Source organism: Nipponia nippon, unplaced genomic scaffold (genome assembly GCF_047370975.1).
Source record: "Nipponia nippon isolate SJK-2023a ecotype South Korea unplaced genomic scaffold, ASM4737097v1 scaffold_1, whole genome shotgun sequence".
Classification (NCBI taxonomy): Eukaryota; Metazoa; Chordata; class Aves; order Pelecaniformes; family Threskiornithidae; genus Nipponia; species Nipponia nippon.
This window is the reverse complement of record NW_028262290.1, coordinates 61,628,148-61,646,756: the sequence shown is the minus strand read 5'-3', so window position 1 is coordinate 61,646,756 and position 18,609 is coordinate 61,628,148. Positions and strand designations below refer to the sequence as shown.

The following is an 18,609-nucleotide window of genomic DNA, read 5'->3' as shown; positions in this document are numbered from 1 at the left end:
AAATGTGTTATTTGCCATCGAGGTATGAAAGCTGCTGGACAGTACATGACTTCACTGCAGAAAGGGCTTGAGGAATTTCACTACAACAATTTTCCTAGAACATTAGTAGTTCTCCCTTTGTTAAGTAGACTATAAATTAAATGCTGTGTCTCATAGCAGGCAAACAACTTCACAAACATTTGAACTTCTTTTAAATTGCACTTGAACGTGTCTGATTTTTGAACAAAATTTCTTGAAGATTTCTGTATATTTTATGTTATTCGGTTCAGAGATGTCTAGACTCTTCTACAAAATTAATACAATATAATCAATATAGTGCTATTCATTCTATAATTGAATTATGTAATTTTGTTTATAATGATAGTTAGCTTGATATTTTATGACATTGATGCAGCTTATTTTATTACTTTCTTAAAAGCTATTGGATCTTAAAAAGCATCAAGACAGTAATAATCATTGAGAGATGTAATTTAGGGATGAATAAATGAGCACATTTTGTGTTGCCCTCATGTTCATTAATAGGAATTAAATGACAGGATAATCACATATTTTCTTTTGTTGTTGCATATTCCATCCACTAGCATCCTTCCTGTGCATGTGTCTAATCTAAAGTCCTGTTCCAAATAGCCTTTAGATGAAGACTTACAAGCTCAGGCTTAGTGCTGACTAGCATCTGTCATTGCCCTTTTCACCTGTATTTGACAACATTTAGATGACCTTGACTTCATTATTCAAGACAGGTATGAATTTAAAGCAAATATGTGTTTTGCAGTCAAAAGTAGTGTTGATATGTTCATCACTGTCTTTTAAAGGCTGTGGAACAGCAGCTGCTGTTTTATTCCTCTGCTCAGAGGCCATTGTTTCCAGAACCAGAAAGGTCATAGTCATCATGACAGGAAAATGTGAATGCAATGAAGACATGAAGTCACTCTACGTGGGCTATTTGGCATGGAATTTAATAATCTTTATTTGTAGGAAAATAGGATTAAGGCTCAAAACCACATCCAAATGTTTAGCTATTAATGACATGGTTCTAGCTTATAGTAAAAAATACAAGCAAAGACAACATGGGACATCACCTAAGAACTGATCTAGGAGCAATTACAAAGTTACTTACCATTTTGTTCTCTCTGGACTCCAGCAGCAAGCAAATCTGGTTCCCCAAGGCTTATATCATTGAGCCTGGTTCCTAGACACTCCATGCAAAGATGTTTGCACCATTCCTCTGCCTCTAGTTCTGGAAAAACAGGAAAAAGTATTGTTCATGTTAACATTTTACTCAAAAAAGTGTGAAGTTAAATCAATACCTTCTTACTGACCAGCTTTATAACAATATGCTTGTGTTGAAACATGAGCTATTAGCATAAAGTTCCACATGAATTTCTTTGCCTTGATTTATGAACTTCTGAAAGGGTTTACACTATTAGGACTGCATCTTCCATTTTCAAATTTGGGGATAGGAGGCAGAGGTAACACAAAAGAGAAAGGCGTAGTGAGTTGTCAAGGCAGTATATTTCTGGTAGGCCTTCTTGAAAGAAAAAATGCAATTTAGAAAAACATTAGATATAATATCTGAAATATTCTTTACTGCTTTTTAGGTGAATCTGAACTATTAAAGCACTTTCTGTTTCTAAAGGGTCTAGAGTATTTTTCTAGGAGCAAAGGAAAAAAAAAAAACAGTAATTAAAAAATCTTCAAAAGCAAAACTTCCTTCTCTGCTGTACTAAATTGCTATGCCTGTCAAGTTAATCTGAATAATTCATTTCTTCAGTTCTGTTCACCTTCTTTTGGTCTCAGAGCAATTTGGGCATTAGTTGTAACATTTGTATGAAAATTCAAAACCTCCTAGTCCTTTCTGAGTCCTCCATTGCATCCCATTGACGTACATCTGAGAGCTCCCTATCTGCCAGTCTACCAAGACATAAACTCCCCAAGGCATAACCCCCTGAGACACCACAACAGCTCCTGCCTCCACACTCAGCCTCATCTTATCCGCTTCCCAAACTTAAACTTCACAAAATCTCTGGCATTGGTTAAAAAAATAACATCTCAAGTTGGTGTTCACACAATGTGAAACCACAGTTAATAAAAATCATGCAACTAAGCTGACTGTCTTTTATGACAGGATAGGCTTCACCTAAGGGAAACTTTCTGGAGAGCGGGCTTGGCACCAGGCACACACTGGGCATCCATTGTCACAGCCAGTCTATAAGTGATCATCTTTAGGACTGGGTGACTCCAGTCATCTAGAAATGTCTTTATTAAACTGCCACAGTCTTTTCATTCCTATTTTTGGGGACATCTGGAAAATACTTCTGTGACAATCTCTCCAACGTAGTACTGAAGTTCGGAGAGAGAGAAAAATACTGCATGCAAGCCCTGAAGCATTTAGTGATGATGGCTCATTGTAATTAGTGAAAATTTATATCCAAGAAAAACCTTTCCATGCCTAATTAGTATAGTTCTCAAATCCTTGCCTGATTAGGCATAGATCTCAAGTGACGGAAACATTTGCCGGACAAGAAAGGGAGACAAGCATGCCATTCCAGGTCTCCAGGAACCTTTGGCTACCCTCCTTTGTTCAGGGCTCTGAATAATCCAGGAACAGATTGTTCCTGAGTTATTCTGGCTACGCTCTGACCAAGTTCCCAGGCAGAGAGCTGAAATAATAGAGTCTGTTTTGGGATTTTTGAGAGCTAAATTTGGTTGTTGTCACAGGGACACAAACAATTTGGGGGGCTTCTTCAGAGTGCTGTCAGTAAAGCGGTTTCCCTTAACTCTTCCTGATCATTTGCAGTCTTTGTCTCAGGACACAGATCCCCAAAGTTGGTCTTCTCATAACATCCTCAGCTTCCAGTGGTAAGAGGCAGAACTTCCTGTCAGTAACATCCAAAAGACATTTAACTTTGTATGTGAGAAGAGAATATTGAGGTAACAGTGTACTGTTCCTTAACACTTCTACAGACAAAACCTCCTTGATGGAAGTACGGAGAGAACAGGTGTATCTCTGGACAGCAATAAAAACTTAAAGTTTTTAAAAGGAATAAGATGAATTTGTTTAAAAGCTTGCCTCCAAAATTCATCTTCTGCCCATGCATGAAGAAATTTCCCTTCTGTTTTCGCTTCCTCTCCTTCAGCCTTTCCATTTCCTTGGATATTTGTGAGGTCTGATGAACTAGAGCCATGCCTAATAAATCATAGCTTCCCATGGAGAGGGCTTCATGCCAGGGAGATGATAAATGTGGGCCACAAGACATGCTGCTATATTCTGGCAGCACGCAGAAGGGGTGTGGGGGGCAGCGCACAGGCACATGGGTAAGTCAAGCCTTGCCAGGGAGGGTTTCCACTGAGTTGCCCAACATCTGCTTCCAGCTACACATAAACTCGGGGGAATCAGTGCAGAAAGGCTGGTAGCACAAAGGTGACAGTGCAAATCTAGTTCAGTGCTCTCATGTTTTCTTCCTTCTCTCAGTTTGTTTTCTGCCTAAACTATCACAGACAGTTTAGGCAGAGAGAATGCATAGCTCCATATAAAGCCTGTAATTTTTCCTGGAGTGTGGTCAGGATATAGCATTTTATGTATTTTACAAAATCTGCATTTTATTACTTTCTTTCCTTGTGCCTGTACCCAGACTGAAAGGATACATTCTGGAAATGTGGAATGAGATGACGGTAAACAAACACTAAACTAACCTTTCTAATTTTACAAACATCTAAGGAGAAAGGAAAACATATTGGTATTTCCATAAATCCAGCTTAACATCAATATATGTTCAAAACAGGACTAAAGTAAAAGCAACAAGTTATATTTACATGTATTCTCACACCACATTTCCAGCAGATTTTTTGGGAAACAAACAAAAAAACAAAAGCATTGTTCTAGAAAGCTGTTTCTTGTGAGCATCTTCATTTACATTTCCTCACTCCGCTTGCCTCTCTCTATTAGAGGAACATCTAGATCTTGAAAGTTTGGATCCAGAAACTGCCATTCAGGCTGTTTGACTCTGGCAGTTTAATTTAAGCTGCTGCTTCTTCACTGCCAGTCATTGATGATTAGACCCAGATTAGACCATTCTCCAACTGCCACATAGAAGAAACTTATCTTACTGTGAGCATTAGAAGATCATGGCTGTATTTTGCAAAGTGTAGGCTATAACATGCATTGTATTGCTGTATAACTCAAAATTTGTATCTTACAAAAATGATCAACTTAATACTACAGAAAATATAGTTTCAGTGCAGAACTGAAACATCTTCCCACAGAACTGTGAGGATTTGTGTCTGCTGTCAGAAGCATCAACATTATCTACAAATGTGTTTGGAAAGTCAACGGTATGAGGGTACAGTGTGAGTTAGTTTTACCTAACGCATCCTGATAGCTATTGCTTACTTGCAATGGATTGCCTTCAACCTTTTCCTTGACAGACATGTGAAAACTTCTTTCAAGCAGGTGAATTACCTTTTAAAGCCAAAGCCATATTTCTCCTTTCATCATGTGCATCTATAAAGCAGTTCACCATTCTTTTGTAAAAGGTCTACAGAATGCTTTGTGTTTCTAGATAACAAATTAAATATTATTTATGATTTAAAAAATGTATTTATTATAATTTATAGTATATAAATGCATCAGTCACAGTAGCAATCTTTAAGAATGACAGCTACCACATCACAAAACAAAGATACCACAGTTACTTCTTTATTTTGATTATATGCATATATTGAAACAGATGAAATATTACAGTGGAACCAAGCCATAAAAAACTGTCAGCAAAATTGTTCTCTTTAATGCATATAGATTAGATTTATTGGTGGTTAATGCTGAGTTTTTAGTCATAACTGGTACTTGTCATTGAAAAATTTAGTTTCTTTTTAAGATAACTGAATTCTTGGACTGAATGATGAATTGTAAAGCGTGCTTTCACAGCTATAAATAAAATCCAAATATTTACATTTTCATCTTTACTCTTATTCAATTATGAAATGCTGCTATACAAATGTCATGAGGTGAGATAAAATACAAAGAGATAGGAGACCTTAGTTAGTCACTATTTATTGCATAAGAAATATTACTGGGAAGAGACCTGTAAACTTGTTATCTGACAACACAGACCTTGTTCTTGGCAATATTTTCCTGCCATTTACCTGAGCTTCTAGGTCATGCCTGAGGTTGTATGTCATTTCTACTTCAGGTCCCAGGTGATTAAACTGGTGCCATACCTACTCCAGCCGCTGAAGCTGTGTATTGCAAGTAAGTAATATCACAGGATGATAAATGGGTTTGTTGATATGATGATGAAATAATATTGGCAAATGGTGTTAGAAATACAAGTTTGTAATAGTGAAAGAGCTCTTCTGCTACTTACGGTTTAAAACAGTTCATGCTACACAACATATTCTACAGGGAGGAGGTGGTGGGGCAGAGATATATTTTACTTCACTGTCCCTAGAGATCCTCTGGATTTCTAAGGCTAGAGGCAGGATTGTTTTCAGACTCCTAACTTGGGAAGCATTTTGTGGGTGGCCTAAAGCAAATACCTTCGGAATCCTGATAACTTCACATTCTTCCAGATTTACCTCCTGTGTTCACATTGCACAATCCTACAGGAGCTGGTTGTCACCCGCCACAGCAAGTTGCCAGCGTAGTCGAGTGCCACTAGCCTGAGATAAAGCCCCAAAGAAGTGACCACTCCTGCTCAGTTCAGCTTGTGTCTTATTGAGTTATGCCATCTCCTGCTCTGCAAGGCAGTGTCCTCCATTCCAGGAGATCCCTTCCATCACTAGCAGCAGCAAATTATTGCATTTGTAAAAAAAATGGCTCAATTTATATGCAACTCTTAAAGTTTAAAAAGAAAGATGAGGAAGTTCATCTCTTCCCCTTCTCACGCAGCCCACATAAAGTGACATGGCCAATGATTCAAGTTGTAAATAACATGTATGCAGTATTAGAGGGGGATAACAAAAACTGTCCTTGTACAAGTCCAAAAACCTCACTCACTTACTTTTTGAGCTTTCCCTAATGTCAAACTGTATAAATCTAAAATGGTAGTTTCTTCATTTCTGAAACATTTTTATGTATTTTCTGCACAAATTGTTTGACTCTTCTTCCCTCTAAACTACTTCTATAAGAGGTCCAAATTCAACTGAATATTCTTACTCAATGAAACTGGAGAATCTGTCCTGTTTGGGTCAGTAGGACTTAGACCTGGTATTCTCTACCAAGAAAGAAAGATGGTGCAAAAAAGCCACATATGCCAATTTACCTCTGCCTTAATCAGAAGTTAATCACCGGCCTTAATTAGAAGTTAATAGGAAAAAAATTCATAAAACCCCCACAGGACTGATGTGCTACTGTACTGCGCTACATACAATTTATGCAGCAACTTAATTTCAATCTTTTTCACTAGCAAATAACACTATTGACTGCAGGTACATAATTTCCTATCAAAATCAATAATGCCTTAAAAACCCTCTATCCTTTATCAGGATATATATCATCCTTTGATGATTCAAACACAATTTTATTTTATAAGTATTTAAAATACGTTATCTAATAGCATCTCCACTACTTAGGGCACTTTTACTAGAGCATATCACACACACTCAAACACACATAAAAATGCAAAGCAGTGTGGCTATTTTTTTACCATTGCTTGGAGGATAGTGTTTATTTTGTGTAATAACATGTATTACTGATTATCACTGGCTATGCATGAATTAAGCAATTTTTTTGCTAAATGATAGGAAGCAATGAAGGGGATATAAGTTCTATTTAGTGTAAAAGAACAGAAAATTAGTCTGTATGTAGACTAAAACATGCTTTCAATTAGATAGTAACAAAGATAGTTGTTACAACTATCAACAACTCTGAAAGCAATTGGGTTACTAAAATTAATTTTTTATTGACCAATTATATTTGAAGATATTTTATGAGATATGGGATTCATATATAGAATTTTTGCTTGTATTTCAACAAATACTACCTTTAAGGAAACTTTTTTATATTTTTCTTGAACTGTGATTTTTTAATCTTTCACCTGGAGTAGAGTGTCCTGTTATTACATAACTGTAAATCACTGAACCAAAAAGGCAAAGGCAAAGTCATAAAGGAAAACAACATATACTGTTGAAGTTTATTAATTTACTGAAAATGCTCTATATTCAGGCTTTGACAAATTATTTTAAAGGAATATTCTTTAAAATAAAGTTAGCAAGTTCCTCAAAAATTTTTTGTCATTGTCACTTTTTTCTTTTACTACCATAAGACCATTAATATTTATCTATTTCTAGCTGTTTAAATATATGCATATTTTTGAATATAGCATCAGTTTAATGACATACCCGCCTTTTTCTGTACAATTTGAGAAAAATTAATTTTACTTAAGGAAATATTGAATAATGCAACAATCAAGCTAAACGAGTAATTACAGAACATGAACATATATTATTCTGTAATTTTAGACATTAGTATATTTTGTTAATGCACTTTTTTAACTGAGAGAAGATATAGTCTATGTACTATACAAAAAGAAACTTTTATTTTCACATCATTTGCTATTTTAAACTTGTGTTCACATGAGGATAGCACAGTTAATTACGACAATTACCAAAAGACATTTATTAGCTATAATAAAATTAAAACTGATATTTCTGCCAAAAATGATCCACACTTATCTGGAGATGCTGAAAGATACATCACAGACAGTGTTTTGATAATTTTAATTTGTGCATGTACCTGTGTTTGCAAATAGCCAGCTGTGTGTCCCTGTAGTTATTGAGGTATATGAAAACTGACATTTTTCTGACATTTCCCCCTTCATTTCTGCAAGTCTGATCAAAAGTGTCAGCTTGAATAACATGTACAATGTCAAGTTAATGCTTTTGAAGGCAGTGACAGTATTTAAAAGGATTCATCATATTGATGTTACTGTCCATTAAGCTGTTTCCCTAAAATAGAGTTTAGTTGCACATGCCTACTTTTACTTACCTTGCTGCTCCTTTCCAGTGTAAAATTGCAGTGAAAGAGCACCCTTCACTCAAACTCTAAAAGAAATGCCCCACAATGCTGACTAGCAGTCTCCAACCAAAGTTAAAGCAGTAGGAAAGAAAGTTTCCCATCTGAAATGCTGCTTGAGAATGTAGTTTTCACACAGAAACAGAACTTACTTGACTTGTTTAAAAAATGGAGAATGTATGGAAAAACGAAGAAAAATAGTTAATTTACAAGAAAGTGATTTCCTTTGCTCAGTACTAGTGCTAATGTAGCTATAGCACATACTTTTTTTTTTTTTAAGTAAACGGCTAATATCTGCCATTAAAAAAAGTTTATATCTTTTCACTCAGTGATTAGTTCTACAGAAATGAATTATGCCATTGTGGGAAGAAAATGCTATTTAGTAGATAAAGTAGACCTTGAGGGTAGATTTATAGGTATCCTTACAGATCATGTATATTACTTCACGCTGGGGACAAGTGACTCTCATTATACCACAAATGTTTATCAAGCATTAGTATGTCCAACAGATCAACAGTGAGCTGATACATCATCATTACTCAAAAATATCCCTAGCAAAGTTTCACTCTCGATTCAAACTTTCTTTCAAGTGCAAAGTAATAACTATGAAAACCTGCCTGAACATAGAAGAAATGTTTACATTTTGTCTGAAACTAATGGGCCAGTTACAAGAATCTAGCACGGGAATCAGACAGTTCCCCAGGACTGTCAATCCTTACCTGTTTCAACAGTTATTAACGTTAAATGACAATGGCATGAAAGTAAAACAACCTCAGGCAGCTTGTCTGTAGTGGGAATGACATAAACACCATCAGTCAAGTGTCCAAAAAGGGTAACATAACACACAGAGGATGCTATCACATCAACTTATGTAGCTGCCCCATGATTGGCAGTCAGCAATAGCATTTGTCTGGGTTAAAACTTCATAGTATTTCAGATTTAGTCTGCTCCTACAATACTTTTATTCCTCTTGGAAAAGTTATAGGGCCTTTTCTTAAATGCATGGGAGATTTAATACCTTCTGTGTAAATCTGAAGTATGCCTCTCTCCCACTGTCAAGTTACGGTCTAGTAAGAGGATCCATACCCAAATAAATGACAAATTCTAACGTTCATTTCACTTTTTTTTAATACGTTAAATAATCAGTTTTATCTTTGAACTATTGACAAATCTTACGGCTTGAAGATCAGAAATACTGTTAGACAAGGCAAATAATTCTAAAAATGTTATTTTCCTATACAAAATCAAGGTGATAAGGACTAGTTTCAATACATGGGAGAAAAATATACACTATTGCCACTATATGCTTCATTGCTCTTATGCCTTTGACCATATGACTTTCACTCCAGCCATCTGAATATCTTCTGCATTAAATCAGTAGGAGCAGACAATGACTAGCAGAATCTCCTTTTCTTCCCTTTGGCTCCCCTTTAGCTAAACATATCTGACTAAAGCAAGACTTCCATCTTTGAATACTTAGATTTATTAAACATTGTCCCAATTTGGCTGAGCACAGGAGGCCAATGTTAGGGTTGTCCCCTTCTGATTTTGCAGACTCTAGGAAACCTTTCCTGCACAGTGCTATATGCCACTTTCAAAATAACAACAAACCACCTGAAAGAATAATTTTTTTCTTTCTGTGCTTCCCTTGCCCAAGAAATACAGCATTTTCCCCTAAACCCTAAAACTAGTGTTGTAGAGATCGGAACCCTTGCTACTATTAGAGTTAACAATCAGGATTTTATGTCATTCAAATGCAAAGAAACTGATTCAAAGCTATTGCAGACAACCTCTCACTGAAGTCATCTGTAAGATCATAACACCGTGGTATGTGTTCTACTTTTTCAGTTGCATAAAATTTTACTCTCAGACAGAGCTAAGTATTAGCTAGAGAAGACTCTGTGTGTCTTTTGCTTTATTCTTCATGGATTTTAATGTGGTACTCCTGCAAAAAGAAAAAAAACATCCCTTAAGAGTTGCATAGTCTAGAGTTAGTATCTAAGGAAATATAATGAGAAATGTCTTTCTCAAAGTTGATATCTACAGAATTTAAACCCAAGGGGATTCTTTTTTATTACAAATTCTTCACATTTCTTACTCTCGTTTTACACTTCTCTTGTATCTTTCATTATCAGCATTAAATGGGTCCCTACATTTGATGCACTTAAATTTTACTTCAATCAAAAAATATTATATGAAAATACATTCTTTGAACATCTGTGAAAATAGAGGCTTTCCAATCAGGCAAAATTTCCTGTAAATATTAGTATCCTAAAATAAAATTGTATCTCAGTTTTGCCATTTTAGATTCCTGGTTTTCAATATACACCACTGATATCTCTACCAACATGATCTTAAGTAAGACACACACATGACTGCCTGAGAAGAGGCAGTCTGCTTAAAGCTGAAACTCAGAATCCCAACTTTCATTAAGTAAACAGGACTCTTTTTCTTCTTTTTTATTTCAGTGGAACACTTCTAAGATTCAGCACAGCAAAACTACATCCTTTGCTGAACCAGGAAAACAGCAAATAGATCTAACTTCAATTATGTGTCATTTTCCTCCAAGAAAATCAGAATAAGTCTTGATGAATGCAATCTTACAGAACATACCAAGATTAAATCATTTGAAACTTCAAGAACTCTGCTGAGTGATGGCTTAAGGCCATGTTAACTGGAGACACACTGATGAAAGATTGTTTTATTTTGAAACTTTCATCCTTATTTAAGGGTAAACAACTCATCATAGAAGTATAAAGAATGTTTAAATTTAATATTTTGAACCATATAAAGTGAGAACTGCACAAAAAGGTTAGGATTTAGGTTTGTAAATTGGGGTGCTGATTACAGTGAAAAACAGTAGCTGAAGATGAAGCTGTAATTTATGCACACTGGTGATCAATTGCCCACTTACAGCTTACTTGTGAACTGATTTATAAACACATACAGCACTAGAGGGCAGGGGATAGATGTCCTTTTCTTTATGGAAGAGTTGGATTCATACACTAGCAAAGACTGGTCTCCTTCTTTGTTCCTTACTTGGACTCCAGGTTAAAGTCCTCTTTTGTATCTCTCATGATCTAAGCTAAATTTAAATCCAGCTTCTCCCTGGCTGATATCTTTTAATGGAGAGAACAAGTTGGAAAACCAATTATAAACAGAAATGAATTATTAACAGTAGGGATGAGAAAATTGATTACTGTCATTTAATAAGGAGTTATCTAGCACCATCAGCATGCTCAACAAATGGGCAAAAGTACAATATATATGCTGCCATATGTTTTTCCTTATTTTCTGCATTAATGTTTTTAAATGAGGATATGGCTGACTTGAATGTTACTTTTCCTTCTGCTTGGAAACTGTGGCCTACTCCTAAGCTCTGCTCTTAGAGTAGGAGCTTTTTTTTGCTTTAAAAAAATGCAAAAAAATAACCTCTTGATTTTTGTGATATGTGAGGGTAATCAGGGGTTTATTGACTTACTCATAAACAAATGAATTTGACATCAGGGTTTTTTCCTGGATCACAGTTACAATGAGACCATAAGAGCAGCCAGATCACAAAAAGCAACTAAATGCATAATTGTCTCTTTTTTTTTTGAGTCAGATAAGGGCAGGCAGACACTTATTATTCTTTACATTTTCATAATTAACCCTAACATATGCCTTTGTACAGAATCTTTATAACTTTTAAAATTAATTAATTAAAATTAATTAATTACCCAGTAGTGGAATACAGTAGATTGAAGCACAAATGAAAGAAACTTGTTATACAAATGATTGTGAAATTTTGGAGGAGTAGTGCTTTACTGAGCTAGAAAGAGAGAAACCTTTTCTGTTTATATCAGAAAAATTGGCATCTTCTTTTACTCCCTTGATTTCATCCCTCATGAAGCCCAAGGTTTATATTGACGAATACATGTATAGTGCTTATAAGTGCAAAAATCAAATTTGAATGAAGGTTTTTACATATACTTAGAGTTATAAATTTGTAGTTTTTCAAGACACCCATTAAAGACAATATTTATTTCTTCAGTATTCACAATAATCTTCATCAGCATACATAAATTATTTTTTACATGCTGTCATCTATTTGATTCACAAAGGAGACTAAAATTATAGATGTGAAAACCTTACAAAGTTAAAATGATTTAAAACCTCGTAATTCATGGCTGCCACTATTTTCTTAATTTAGCATGCATGAAGACACAAACTGCCTATAAAGTAGTTTGACATCATCACATGCAGACACATACAACTCTTCTTTCAGCTTCTTCCTACTCACATTTTCTGGTACTATATGATCATAGATTTTAAAAATAAACCCTTAGAAATTAAGATATTAAGCCTTTTCACTTAGATTGTTGTTTTACACTATTAATTTTTATTATACTCATGTCTACATTTTAACTAAAATGGCAATTTTTGATAGGTTATGAATCCGAGGAAATCTCCAGATATCAAGAAATGCATAGCAGGGCATTATATTTGAAGGACTAGTTAGTGTTAATTTCTTTTCAGTTGATCGTAACCACAGTAAACTACATTTTGACCTGTCATATTTCTATAGATAAATCATAAACACTTCTCAGCAAAAAAATGTAACTGTCAATATGAAATGCCATATGGAAAGAAAACTAGTTATATTCAGCACACACTGGAATTATTGTTAGACAAACATAATATAGAGAAGTTACGTATCTGAATGCTGATTTGTACTTTATGGCTGATGAGTAACAGCAGCAAGGACAGCATTTTGTTAAGGGGGGAGTGCTGCTATATCTAGTGACATATGCTGGGAGCACAGCTTCCTGAATCACATAAATGTCATGGATGTTGTACTACACTTGGAAAAGATTCACACTGTCACTGAGCAAAAACATTTGGAAATGACATCAGTTTTTTGAGTTTCCTGCATTAATTCATTTCCTATCACTAGACAGAATAGAGGAGATATATGTCAGACACCCTATTAAATTAACTTCTAATTTTTTCAGTGAGGTGATTACCAGCTATAGCAAAGTTTAGGCTAACCTCCTTGCACATTCAAGCAAGCTTATCATGGTAAGATCGCTGATGTTTAGAACATAAAGTGGAAGTTACACAGAAAGACATTTTGTCATTCTTACTGGATTAATGTTTATAAGAACGTACGTAACACAGACCTGTCTTTCCTAGATAGGTTAGCTTAATTATCTAGAGGCTTGTCCATTAGCACATTCAAATGTTCTTTCATTTTACACTTATTAGCTGTATTCATTTTAAAAGCCCACAGTAAATTCTCTAATTTGATTATTTCAATTTCTAGGTCAAGTCAAAATTGTCTGTAACACAATCTAGGCTGAGAAAACAGCTGCAATATTGACTTCATGTTTTATTTATGGAATATAAACTTCAGTTACAGGATTGATTTTTCTTCCTTGAAATGGAAACAAAATGCTAAGCTACTGAGATGTTTGGCCAATGAAGAACTTTCTAAAGAAACAGGCAAATTAATACTGTCACTGAGCAAGAACCATTTTGAAATGGAGTTGAGTGTTTTCCAACAGCAGTCCAAAGAGCTATCTTTGGGGGACACTTTACAAAGTACTTCCCATTTGTTGAAACAGAGATAGTATATATTAGTGAGCCATTGTTCTTATTTGGAAGATGATTAAATGATCACCTTGCTCACAGATTTGGTTCCATTTTCTACTTCACTAATTCTAAGTTTTCTTAATTTTTCTGTTAGCCAACAGGCTTACTTTTTTCTCCTAATTTTGGGATTATTTTTAATTATGTCTAGTTTAGAAACAAATGATGCTTCATAATAGACCAGTTTTTATGGTTTGATCAATAGAAAAATAACAATTTTATGTTTGTATTTTAACTTTAGAACTACACACATTTTTAAGGAAAGGCTTGATTTTAAAAACAAACAAGGAACTTGAGATTAGTTTTGCAACTTTTCCTTACATAAACATGCAGGCTATCACTCCTTAATGCTACCCAATAAAATGATGGTCTCATAAGAGTTACTAGTAACTTTATGCTGCTGCAGTTTTAAAAAAACTCATTCCAAAATTAAGTTCAGATACAGATATAAACATGGGAAAACTAGGAAATGTTCCACATTTTCAAAATGTACAGCTTTCCAGAAAGTAAATGGATCTAGATATTTTTCATGCAGAGGGAGACCAAGTTTCCTCATAATTCTAATTAATCTGCAGCTTTCACTTCAAAGTAAGGCTCAAATCTTCATAAGATATCAGAAGACTAGTATATGTAATACGTATTTTACTACATATGAAGCTTAAACCCATAACACATACCAGAACACTATATCAATGCATTGTTAGAAGAAAAGCATGAAAACAGTTTGGAAGTATTTATATTACTTTTGCAAACAGAATTGTTGATTCTGTCTTCACCATGGCATGTAGAATAATTTAAATGGGTGATCGGTCAATTTAAATTAAGAAAAGAAAATACATCTAACATGAAGCAATCCAAAACTTGTTTGAAAGGATGTAGTGAACTGTCACACTAGGTGGTCATCAAAACCTATCAAACAGCATTGCAAGTTTGATCCACCAAACACCTGCAAAATTTAAATCTAATATGATGTTTATTCTGCTTTCTGGAACATTTACTAATTGATAAAAACAGAACCTAAAGCAAAAATGCAAAAAAGTTCCCAAATAAATATATAAATTATCGATATTTTTATATAATTTTCATACCAATGGTAGCTGTTTCAACAGGAGGGAGAAAATTAACATATTTGCCATCATTAACACCTTACTTGCCTTATTTGCACATTAATACACTATAAGTTTCAAAACCAATTAAAAATGAAAAACAGATTTAACTACATGACTATTTAAAAACTAAAGTGCAACTTGCAGTCAACAGCTTCCCTCTATTGTTTTTTCCACTGATTAACTTCAGTTTTAACATCAGATTAACTTGCAAGGCAGATTTAGTAGCAGTTGGAAGCAGTTGGAATTGCTTAAAACAAAACTTTAAAAGCAGCCATGTTTTAGGAGAGAAATTTGAAAAAAAAGAAAGCTTTTTTAGAAATAAAAGGTTCATTTCTCTGGATAGGTTATGAAAACATTGTATGAATGTACCTGAACTGCAGTTACAGAAAATATATTCACATTTTCCTGTTTGAGTGCAATCTTCATATAGAAAAAACTGAGTTGCAATTAATGTCATATTGATTTGAAGAGAGCAGCATACTTTGGGCCATTTTTTAAAACCATGCTACTTTAAAACTACATTAAGAGGAGCACTGATTGTGACCGATAAAGCTTTTTTTTTTTTTTTATTAACCTTCTTTGGATGTCTGAAGCACAATTTGCTTCTTGGCCTTAGACTGAATTTCCTTATTGGAAATAAATAAAAAAGAAAAGATTTAGTGTAAATTCTCCAGAGAATTTAAGGCTGAACTTCCCAAACTGACAAAGGAACTACTCACACAGTAAAATTCATTCAGGAAAACATTCTTATTTAGTTACCAGGGAAAAGGCCGAGTCCTCTCTTTGAGAGATTTAATGCTGACTTGCTTGGAACTTCGTCCCAGAATCATCAATTACTGTAAAGAGGGGAATCTCAGTTATCTGGGAATACACTATTTAGAAACTGGAATGCCTGTTAATTGGTGTATTTGTGATTCATTTGCATATCTACCTGAAATCTGGGAATCTTGACCATTATATGAAAGAAACTGTTGCATGTTTGTAACTGGAACCCTGTTTTTGGAGATTAATAAACTACTCTAGTTAAATCTCAGAAAACCAGAGGCCAGACTCAATAATGCTAGACTGCTCTCAGAAAATATAGTCTTGATAAGACTACTGTTAAAACCAATGCATAACTACTGGGAATGAATTGATATTTTAAAAGACAAATGTGATACTGTATAAAATTCACAAAAGGACTGGATACTTCTCCAGGTAAGAGATGATTGTTTTTTGTGTTGCTCTCAGAGGTTATGAGGACATAATTACTGGAAAGCTTCTTGTACTTTTCTAAAGGGAGTACATTTTCTACTTTTATTTGGAGGACATACTAAATTATAGATGTGGCAGTCTTTTCAAATACACAGGAAAAGTGAACAATTATTTGAATTATTGGAATTTAGAGTTATTTCTACCTAAAATTTATTTACTTATGTTCTTAAAGTTAAGTCATAGTTCAATATGTTTTCCCATGAAATATTGCCAAAGAGATTAAAAAACCCAAATGGGCTGTGACAGTGCACTAAGTGACTTTGCTTTGCAGGTGTGGAAGCTGGGACAACTCTAGGAAATCTCACAAGACCATGTGGTCAGAAGTCACATAAAACTTTGTCTTTGCCTGTCACTGTATACCTGTGGTAGTTCCACACACAGTTCAGTCTTAAGAATTGCTTTAGTTCTCACTGCTAGCCAGCAGTGATATGCAAATTTATAAGATTTACCAATCACCCTGACTGCAGCTGCCGTTCTGGTTGTTCAACAGCCCACTGGGCTGGGTTAATGCTGATAGTAACATTCATATTGGCAGTGGACTTCTAGCAACCTCTCAAAATGTTATGAAGATAGGCAGACAGTGAACACCAAATATTCATCTTTGATTTGTTTTGTTTGGTTGTTTTGTTTTTTTTTTTCCAATGTGCAAATTTTCCAAAATTTTCATGCCTTGACTCTACATGAAGTAGAATATCCCCTGCTGAATATGTGGTTAAGTATACATTAGTGGCACACACAACTTTCTGTGCTCATTTACATATGCTGTTCTCAGCTTGTCTTCATTCAGTAACAAAAGTGTTTCAAAAGGCTTGAAACAATTAACCTGCTAACAGTCCCATATACCTTACACACTGTAAGTAGCCAAATGTAATGCAAGCTGAACAGTGAGAGAGAATGAAAAATAGATTGGGTGTTTTAGGTTTGGAGCAGTAAATTATCATGTTATTCATTGAACTCTCCCTAGGCTCAGCCAGCCATACATCATCTGTCAATGCTCCAAATTCAATCTATAAATTAATGTCATGATTTTTGTGCTGTCACTAAATGTATGCTATTCTCAGGAGAGGTCAGGAACCGCAGAATTCACATTATTTTACAGGGTGATACATATTCACAAATGCCAGGAGATCTGACCTACATTCCATGTAGATGAGCAGAAGCCTTTTTATCTCAGCTGATACCTGGCTTCCACTCCAGTGTTAGCAAACTTGTGGAGAGCAAGTGGGGTATTACACCAATCCCAAAGGGAAAGGAAGTAAAAATATGCCCAAACACAATAGATATGAGTTAAGTAATTGTATCTTCTATCATTGTTACAAAAAGTTTTTAAGTGGGAAAAAATAATGGAAAAAAAGAAACAACTTAGAAGTCCACCAGCTATGTACTTTTCTGTTGGCATGTTAATACAGAGTCAGTAACATCCCAGTACTTTCCAGAAGAGCAGACTGAAAGGATTAGGAGTTTGAGTGAGTGATAATCAAAGTAAATAGATATGTTTAAAAACCAAAAGCCTTAATACCTAGTCCAAATAATAAAAAAAAAAAGAAAGAAGAGCCACAAAATAAGTGATAAACAGTTACATAGGATTCTCTTAAACTTGTTTATTTGGTAACAGTTCCTTGATGCATCAATATTTCTTTATATATGTATTGGGTTTACATGGCAAGGTTTTGGTAGTGAGGGATGTTGCAGGGGTGGTTTCAGTGAGAGGACACCAGAAGCTGCCCCCATGCTGAACAGAGACAGTTCCAGCCAGCTCCAAGATGGACCCGCCACTGACCAAAGCTGAGCCCATCAACAATGTCGGTAGCGCTTCTGTGAAAACACATTTAAGATTCAGTAAAAATGCTGCACAGCAATGTGTGATAGGGAGGAGTAAGGAAAAAATGTGAGAGAAACAGCCCTGCAGACACCAAGATCAGTGAAGAAGGAGGGGGAGGAGGTGCTCCAGGCGCTGGAGCAGAGACACCCCTGCAGCCCTTGGACAATACCATGGTGACACAGGTTGTCCCCCTGCAGCCCGTGGACGATCAAGGTGGAGCAGATATTCACGCTGCAGCCCACACCGCAACAGGTGGACATGCCCTGAAGGAAGCTCCAGCCAGCGAGAGCCCACGCTGGAGCAGGCTCCTGGCAGGAGCTATGGCTCTGGGAGAGGAGCCCACACAAGAGTAGGTTTTCTGGCAGGACCTGTGACCTCATTTGGGACCCATGCTGGAGCAGTCTGTTCCTGAAGGACTTCACCCCGTGGGAAGGATCCATGTTGGACAAGTTCATGAAGGACTGTATACCACAGGTGTGACCCCACACTGGAGCAGGGGAAGAACATGAGTAGGAAGGAGCAGCAGAGATGAAATGTTATGAGCTGATCACAACCCCCATTCCCCATCCTCCTGCACCAGTCAGGGCGAGGAGGTAGAAGAGCTGGGAGTGAAGCTGAGCCTGGGAAGAAGGGAGGGGTTGGGGGAAGGTGGTTTTGGTTTTTGTTTCTTACTATCCTACTCTATTATTAATTGGTAATAAATTAAATTAATCTTCCCAAAATCTGCTTTGCCTGTTTCACTAACTGGTGAGTGATCTCCCTGTCCTTATCTTGACCCATGA

General features: G+C 35.6%; 1 protein-coding gene across 1 annotated transcript in view; it reads right to left on the bottom strand.

The window, feature by feature from the left end:
• DOK6 (docking protein 6) overlaps positions 1-18,609 on the bottom strand; it is a 261,432-nt gene that overhangs the window by 100,691 nt on the left and 142,132 nt on the right. The window contains exon 4 of the mRNA XM_087757545.1: positions 1,118-1,237. Within this exon, the coding sequence (XP_087613671.1) occupies positions 1,118-1,237 (120 nt within the window). The remainder of the gene's footprint in view (positions 1-1,117; positions 1,238-18,609) is intronic.